This window comes from Poromitra crassiceps (genome assembly GCF_964638095.1).
Source record: "Poromitra crassiceps genome assembly, contig: HAP1_SCAFFOLD_657, whole genome shotgun sequence".
NCBI classification, from domain to species: Eukaryota; Metazoa; Chordata; class Actinopteri; order Beryciformes; family Melamphaidae; genus Poromitra; species Poromitra crassiceps.
Window position 1 is genome coordinate 7,936 of NW_028151751.1, and position 9,565 is coordinate 17,500.

General features: G+C 40.8%; 1 protein-coding gene across 1 annotated transcript in view; it reads right to left on the reverse strand.

The window, feature by feature from the left end:
* Positions 1-7,745: 7,745 nt before the first annotated feature.
* Positions 7,746-9,565, reverse strand: part of LOC310770781 (uncharacterized protein) — a gene marked incomplete at its 3' end in the record, with an annotated part of 2,800 nt that continues 980 nt past the window's right edge. Inside the window, exon 4 of the mRNA XM_083663487.1 lies at positions 7,746-7,882. Coding sequence (XP_083519613.1) covers positions 7,746-7,882 — 137 coding nt within the window. The remainder of the gene's footprint in view (positions 7,883-9,565) is intronic.

Here is a 9,565-nt window from a genome sequence, read left to right on the forward strand (position 1 = left end):
CCAGTTAGTAAAGAGCTGATTTTGGGGTCAAAGGTTAAGGTGAGGGTTATGGTTATAGGGTTAGGTTTTGGAGGGTTAGTGGTTATGGTTAGGGTAAGTCTCCAGGTTATACATGCAAGTCTAATACCCCCAAAAGTGACCTAATAACCTAAGAACCTATATAGTGACCTATATAGGTGTGCGTGTGTGCGTGCGTCTAGAGGTATTTGAGTCTTCAGTCTGTCCGTCTATGGTTTCAGAGGAGGCCAGCTGTATATATGTGCCAGGAGGAGGATGCTAACTTTAGCGTGATGTGTTCATGTCCTGCTTTCTGTGCTGCGACCGCTAAACGCACAGGAGAGATGTAAAACAGAGGCTTTCTTCTGTTGTCGCCAAGCAAAACAAAGGCTGGGAGGAGGAGGAGGATGGGGGGGGAGCAGGAGGAGGAGGAGGAGGAGGAGGAGGAGGAGGAGGAGGAGGAGGGAGGGAGGAGGAGGAGGAGGAGGAGGAGGAGGAGGAGGAGGAGGGAGGGAGGGAGGGAGGAGGAGGAGGAGGAGGAGGAGGAGGAGGAGGGAGGGAGGAGGAGGAGGAGGAGCAGGAGGAGCAGGAGGAGCAGGAGGAGGAGGAGGAGGAGGAGGAGCAGATGGAGGAGGAGGAGCAGGAGGAGGAGGAGGAGGAGCAGGAGGAGGAGGAGCAGGAGGAGGAGGAGGGTATACATAGCAGTGCACGCTTTAAGTCAGGCATGTTTAAATTGCAGAGAGGCTGTTTGGACATGGACAGAATAGTATAGTGTTTTTGCATATGCATTTTAAAGGCTTTCTGAGGTCTCCACTTCCCCCCTCTGTGTTGCTAAATCATCCAACTGGGTCACAGTTTCTCAGCCAGTAGGAACCTAAAATGACTTCTGAGACTGGGTTGTAAAGAATGAGAAGCTACATAGGAGAAACTTGTGATACCGGTATGCTATAGTTCCAGTGCAGGGGTGGGCAACTGGAGGCCCCCGACCTCACTCAGTGTGACCCCTGGGTCCAAAAAAAAAAAGAAAAAAAAGAAAAACGTTTTTGGTTTGTTTTTATTTTATTGTAGAACACAGAACATGGCGCTAATGTCGTTAGCATTGTCCATCCACATTCCACATACTCTTTAACATTAGCATTTGAGCTAACGCTATTGTAACAAACTATATCCAGGATGCACATTGCACATGCAACATTACTAATCTGATTAATATTACATATTTGTGTGATGCACCCCATCAAATTGCTGTGGCGGGCTGTTTTAAAGCTAGAGCAAAGTTTCTGGTGTCATCTGAATGGAGGAATTACTCAATTTGAATATGAAAAATATAAATGTTGGTGTATAATCAAATTTGATTACCAGTCCTCTGCATCAAATTAGTAGCTATAATTGGGAGTGATGGTGTTACAGTAGTAGGCTACTGGTGGAAGTGCACGGTCACAATCTGGCCCTCTGGTAGCGAGGACATTTTTTTGTGGCCCTCTCTATCATCAAAGTTGCCCATCCCTGTTCTAGCGACAGGGGCACTGACCCCTGCACCTCTTCTGATTAGCTGCTTGTAATGTTGGAGATTTAAGCTTGCGTGTATGTCAGGGTGACCAGATTATCCAAGCCTCAAACCCGGGACACTATATGGATCTTCAGAACCTTTTGTCTGTCCACGTGCACATGCTCAACCTGACACACGTTCATAATGCAGCATGTGTAGACAGCTGGCTCTGGCTCTGGCTCGCTCTCTCTCTCTCTCTCTCTCTCTCTCTCTCTCTCTCTCTCTCTCTCTCTCTCTCTCTCTCTCTCTCTCTGCGTGGCTGCCTATGTGGTTGTAATTGTCTGTCCTGTCTGCCCACATTAGCGGCCTGTTTGTTTCGAGGCCTGATGTTTGTCCTGGGGGGGCCCCCCGGCCCAACATGGGGGGAGCGGCTGGATAGCGAGGGGGTCCGCGTGGGGGTCCTGAGCGAGGGGGTACGCGTGGGGGTCTCGCCATGGTTCCTGGCCCCTAATGGGATCAGAGGGGAGCGGCGGCGTGGAGGGGGGATGAGGTCAAGCTGCCGTGCTGCCAACTCTGGTTAGCCGCGACTAGCACCCGACTCCAGGCAGACAGGTACTCTCTCAGGCCATCGCTCCCGCTCTCCGTCTACCCCCCCCCCCCCCCAACCACTCCTCTCTCTCCACCTCCTTTCTCTCTCATTTTACTCTCCTTTTCCCATCTCCCTTCTCCCACTTCCCCCTTCTTCTTCTTCTGCTTCTTCTTTGAGAGCGGTCCAGACACTATTCACCTGATGTAGCCCCGCCCACTTGACCCAGTTGTGTTATGACTTCCTGTTCAAAACACCGTCTGTTTTACCTGCTCACTAGTACTATACTAAAGAGAGTAGAGCGCTGCGAATAACACTGTTCCAAACTATTCCCTATAGTTCCCTATTACAGAAATAATGCACTATATAGTCTGGTTTGCCATTTTTTACTATAGCGTCCGAATTCTCAGCTGTTATTTTGTTTCACTATATAGTCCACTGTAAAATACCCACAATGCACTGACATTTCTAGTGAACAGCGAATGTACCCTAAAAATGCTCTTCCATATACCACAATGCAAGGGGGGTCGTGTTGACCAAAGTAGAAGAAGAGTGAGGTAGTGTCTGAAACTCGTTAGAGCGCCCCCCATATAGTTCAGTAGACGATAAACACTACATGGAGAATAGTGACGGAGTGAAGGAGTGAACCATTCCCAACACGGCTGCTTATGCATCAATCATGTGTTGGACTTGTGTGTGTGTGTGTGAGAGAGAGAGAGAGAGAGAGAGAGAGAGAGAGAGAGAGAGAGAGAGAGAGAGAGAGAGAGAGAGGGAGAGAGAGAGAGAGAGAGAGAGGCAGAGATAGAGAGAGAGAGAAATACAGAAAGAGAGAGAAAGAGAGAGAGAGAGATACAGAAAGAGAGAGAGACAGAGAGAGAGAGAGAGAGAGAGAGAGAGAGAAATACAGAAAGAGAGAGAAAGAGAGAGAGAGAAATACAGAAAGAGAGAGAGACAGAGAGAGAGAGAGAGAGAAGAGAGATGAGAGAGAGAGAGAGAGAGAGAGAGAGAGAGAGAGAGAAATACAGAAAGAGAGAAATAGAGAGAGAGGGATCATATCAAAATGGATGTACGAACGAAATATAATAATTAAATATGTATGTATGTATGTATGTATGTATGTATGTATGTATGTACGAATCAAATATTAACTTTAGATTATGTATATATTCTGTATTGATTGGACCCCTTTATGGAGGACCAGGAGAGTCTTACGCTAATGAATAGAGTGTCTCCTTAATAATTATCCAATCGTACAATTAAAAAGAGTAATTTCAAAAAGGATTCACAAATGACGTATTAATACATCATTAAAAAGTCGTATTTGGAAAAGGAACTTCAAAAACATCCATTAAACAGTGTATTTCAAAATGGAATTACGAATACATCATTTAAAACATCATTTAATACATTGTTTCCTTATTCCTATTCGAAATAACCATTTGGAATTGTATTTGAAGTCACTATATTAAATCCCTGATTCGAAATAACGATTGGATATGCCATTTACCCATTGCATGACACTTTTGGCCTTAGCCTAGAAAAACTGTGTAAAACAATGCAAATTAGACGTGTACTTTAATTTTAAATTTTACATACCTTGTAGGCCCTGGAGAGTCTTAAGCTAATGAATAGAGTGTTCCTTTAATAATTATCTAATCGTACAATTAAAAAGAGTAATTTCAAAAAGAATTCACAAATGACGTATTAATACATCATTAAAAAGTCGTATTTGGAAAAGGAACTTCAAAAACATCCATTAAACAGCGTATTTCAAAATGGAATTACGAATACATCATTTAAAACATCATTTAAACAGTGTATTTCAAAATGGAATTACGAATACATCATTTAAAACATCATTTAATACATCATTTCCTTATTCCTATTCGAAATAAACATTTGTAATTGTATTTGAAGTCACTATTTCAAAACTAATTCAAAAAACCGTTTGGAAAACCATTTCGTTTTAACATGACACTTTTTTGCTCTTTGTCCCCAGCCAAACAGTGTCAATCGTGAATTGAGCCCCCTAATGCAAATGAGCCATGTAACAGGCTCTCTGATTGGCTAGAGAGCTTTGAGGCACGAAAGAGCCTGGCTCAGTGGACTGCCTCTCTAGCCAATCAGAGAGCCTGTTACATGGCTCATTTGCATTAGGACCATGGATTCACGATTGACACTGTTTGGCTGGGGACAAAGAGCAAAAAAGTGTCATGTTAAAACAAAATGGTTTTCCTATCGGTTTTTTGAATTGGTTTTAATTTTAGTGACTTCAAATACAATTCCAAATGGTTATTTCGAATAGGAATAAGGAAATGATGTATTAAATTATGTTTTAAATGATGTATTCGTAATTCCATTTTGAAATACACTGTTTAATGGATGTTTTAAATGATGTATTCGTAATTCCATTTTGAAATACACTGTTTAATGGATGTTTTTGAAGTTCCTTTTCCAAATACGACTTTTTAATGATGTATTAATACGTGATTTGTGAATTCTTTTTGAAATTACTCTTTTTAATTGTACGATTAGATAATTATTAAAGGAACACTCTATTCATTAGCTTAAGACTCTCCAGGGCCTACAAGGTATGTCAAATTTAAAATTAAAGTACACGTCTAATTTGCATTGTTTTACACAGTTTTTCTAGGCTAAGGCCAAAAGTGTCATGCAATGGGTAAATGGCATTTCCAATCGTTATTTCGAATCGGGGATTTAATATAGTGACTTCAAATACAATTCCAAATGGTTATTTTGAATAGGAATAAGGAAACGATGTATTAAATGATGTTTTAAATGATGTATTCGTAATTCCATTTTGAAATACACTGTTTAATGGATGTTTTTGAAGTTCCTTTTCCAAATACGACTTTTTAATGATGTATTAATACATCATTTGTGAATTCTTTTTGAAATTACTCTTTTTAATTGTACGATTGGATAATTATTAAGGGGACACTCTATTCATTAGCGTAAGACCCTCCTGGTCCTCCATACCCCTGATCAGATTTTTTTTTTTTTTTGGCTGTTGGAGAATATTTGGATTTGGTGAATGGATGACTGTAATTGTGAAAATGAATTGATGTGAACACCGTCCAAATGAGCGAGTGATGATATCTTTTGCAATATTATAAGTGATACGGTACACTCTTAAAACTACTGGGCTAAAAAACAACCCAACCTTAACCCCCCCCCTGGGTCACTATTGGACAGGACACATGGTGGGCTGATTTAGCCCAGGTGCTGGGTTTTACTATTTAGCCCATAATACTGGGTTGTTCATTTGACCCACCTAGTGAGTTACATTAACTCTATTGCTGGGTTATATTAACCATACATTGGGCTATTTGCTGGGGTGTTCATTACCCAACCTTGAGTGAAATTAACTTTATTGCTGGGTTAAACATTACCCATATTCTGGGCTATAATAATAATAATAATAATAATAATAATAATAATAATAATAATAGTTATTATTATATAACTATTATTATTATTGTTATTATTATTATTACAAATATTATTTTGTTTGATTAATAATAATTTCCCATAATCATACAAACACACTATACAAAAAAGGCCACTGTAAATGTGCATTTAATTACATTTTACAAAATGTACAGCTGCACAAGGGTACACACAAAGCCATGTACCTCTAATGTGGCTTTGTGTATACAGGCAGGCTAAATAAACCAACAAACAAATCACATTGCTCAGGTTTGGATGCATATAATCTCAGTATATCTACTTCCCTCAGTATCTTGCAAAATGGCTGTATATAAAAACACCAGTTGATGGAACAGCTTCTTAAACACAAACAGTGAATAGCATAAGCATAGCATAAAATCAGTGTATAAAAAAAATTAAATGTATCAATCTGTTTGTAACGTGGGCTTTGGGGACCACCAGGGGTCCTTGAGGGAGTTATAACTGATGAATTGTTAAACTTCAGCATTATTTCATTTACAAGACGTTGACACAATTAGAGAAAGTATAATACTGCAAGTATTTAGATTAGATTCTCTGTTCTCTCTCTACCTACATACCGTCATGGGCTTCTGGACAAAATTATATCTGACAATAAAAACATTCTCAGATTTGAGTTCAAGAGACTGTACATCTCTGTAGTGTACATCTAAGGTCTGTACATCTAATGTGGACTGAATTAGGGGTCCTTGATATGAAAAAGGTTAAGAATCACTGCTTTAACACACACACACATATACACACACACATCTATATATCAATATGTATATCTATATATCAATATCTATATCTATATATATCTATATATATCTATATCTATATCTATATATAGATATATATATATCTATATCTATATCTATATCTATATAGGTGCAGGTTGAAAACACTTGTCTTAAAGAATCAGATGGGGTCTCCTGTCCGTCAATATGATACACCGCATGCTGGAGAAATTCCCAGGTGGGGAGGCACCGCTTGGTGTAATTGATGTCAAACACAAAGAAAGTCTTGAAACAAACATCTACAGCCTCCATCAAAGAGTCACTGTTTCGATGCCGTGGCCTGAAACATGGCACGTCTGGCACGTTGTCATCTTTTTCCCCATGATGGTGAAATCACTGGGTTGTCTGCATTATCCCCGCTCTGCTCACCTGCTCTGAGTTTTAGTCCACTTCAGGGCATGTCTCGGAGGCACAGCTGTGGTGACTGTGGTAGAAGGTAGATCCATCGCGTTTACACTGGGCAGCAAACAGACAAGAGGAAAAACATTTATTGGAATGCACTTTTTCCCCTCCAATGCTTGTATATTTTCCTGAGTGAAGGCATGAGTAGGAATAAAACACACATTTCTAACTAGAAGAACGACCGCACTGCGGATATATGCCTCCGCCAACAAGTGAGCAGTCGACATCCATGCATGTCCAGACTTGGATGTTTGAGCCAAATGTGAAGAAATTCAGGCGTTACTGAGAGATTGCATCGAGCTTGAAAATGGCATTCGTGAGGTCACAGTGACCTTGACCTTTGGCCACCAAAATGTATTCCGTTCATCCTTGAGTCCACATGGATGTTTGAGCCAAATGTGATGAAATTCAGTCGAGGCGTTCCTGAGATATTGCGTTAACGAGGTAGAAAATGGCATTTGTTAGGTCACAAATTTAATCAGTTCATCCTTGAGTCCAAGTGCATGTTTGAGCCAAATGTGATGAAATTCCTTCAAGGCGTTCTTGAGATATCGCGTTAACGAACATGAGACGGATGTACAGACAACCCGAAACCATAATGCCTCCGGCTCAGCTATCGCCAGCGGAGGCATAAATATGAGTCTGTGTCATCTCATATGTGTGATCTCATATGTGTGATCTCCTGACAAAGAGCCAGGGGTTAGTAGTAGTATTAGTCACAGTGAGAATGAGACTTCACCTGGCCTGGGCGGAGAGGCTACTGTGCTTTTGTGGCTGCTGACATGAGTGAAAGGACAGTCTGGCTTGGTGCACCTTGCATCATGTTCGGATGGACAAAGTGGCATTTATCCCAAAATTTGCAGGTGGGAAAAGTCCTACAGAAAGAAAAACAAGACATAAATATTAATAAATTTTTAAGCAATTTAGCTCCACATTAAATTAAGTCTAATGCCTTGAGTGATTAAAAAAAATGCCTTTGTCCCTTTTTTGTTTGTTAAAAAACTCACTTGCACTGCATTGTCGAGTGATGGTACTGGTACAGACACTCGTCTCCACTTTTGAACTTGCAGAGCTCCAGAAGCTTCTGTTTCTTCAAAGGCGCACCGTCCTCCTCCCAGGGCTCAGTGTACATTGCATCTTCTGGGGAGAAAAGAGGAGAGAATGGAAGAGTGAAGGGATAGGAGGACAGAGATGATCTACAATATAGATGATAGATGATTAGCTAGTGAGGGCATTTATCTGTCTGTCTGTCCCCACATTAGACCAACCACAGCTCACACTGCTACGTGCATGACGTCACAAAAGAGACATTTGACATCAAACAGAACTGAATCCAAAAGGAGGCACAAGCAATGCTCAGCCCACCAAAAATGTTAATGTCTGCAAAAATAACCAAGCAAATATTAAAAGAAAAAAATCTATATCTTAGTTTAATGTAGATGCAAAGGAACATGCAATCAGCCTGCCACAAAACGCATCCCAGGAAAAGACCTAAATACCAGCCTAAATTTACATGGGAAAAAAATCGCCATGCACGGTGTTTGCATCCCTGTTTGTACTTGCTCAGTTCTTTGTACCATTTAATTTCTCAAGCACATTTAGCAATGTGCCTGTAATATGTGTTACGTTGAAGTAATGCTATGCCTAAGTTATATTGGATTTTAGAAATTCATACACAGATCCTGATTTTGTTGCAATGTTGTTATTTTTTTCTATAGTGAAGTTTTGAGGTAGGCGGTGTTTTCCCCCTCTATAGGCTACATCTGTTGGTCTTTGCTTGGCTGCAGAAGCCCAGAGATTACTCCAGACCTAAGACCCTTTTACACAGCCTGTGAAAGCCGCAATCACTGTGGCATCGTTACGCCTCGCCTCCTGTCTAAAAGTCACAGGAACGTAATAGAGTGTCATTTTGTTACGCCTTTCGTTCCGCCAGTGGAGGTAGTCATAGCACCGAATCGACATCTGTCTTAAAAAGTCCCCGCGGGAAGACAGATTGAAGCTCAGCTCATTCATTAAAAAAAGAAAAGAGGAAACCACCTCACACAGCAAGGTGAAAGGCATAAGTGAAAGTAAAAAAGTAGCCTATACGATCCACGACTGCAACAGGAGGAATGCTCCGTGCCTACAGTTTATGAGTAAGTAGGTTAGGCTATTCACAATCTGGGACTCTGGGACAGCCGTACCTTTTTTTTAGGCTTCCTGTACAGCGTGAATCTTCCGCCCGGGACTTCTGCCTCCGCGCAGTGCACTTTTGTTGTACCGGTGAATATAAGAGTTCCGTTCCTGAACGCTAGTGAATATATTATATACACATTTTGACATTTAGTATTCAAAATAAAAGCGACGCAATGTATGTTTTTAAAAGGCACCGCTGCACGGAAGTGGAAGTCCCGGGCGGAAGATCCGCACTGTACAGGAATCCTAAAAAAAAGTTACGGCTGTCCCAGAGTCTATTTACGTGCCGAAAAAGACTCTGGGTTCGCAGATTGGGCTATTTATGCTCAAACAATGTTGACATTAGGCAAAATTAATGGACATAATAATAAGCTTAAAGACCTATTGCCGTTTTTCTCGCAATACCCCCGCAGAACTGCAGTCTGTCTAGCCTGTTGTACAGTATACAGTTTATCAGTGTTTATGAAATGCATCAGTAAGCATTGTGCTCTCATAATAGAGCTGGTAGTCAAATAAACTATTATAAAGTTAACATAAGTAATAATAAAGTAATGAATAAAAATCTGATTCACTGAAATAGACACGGACACAGAAATAACATTATTGTCCATTTGTGCTGAGGAATAAGACGACTGGGGGAAAAACCTA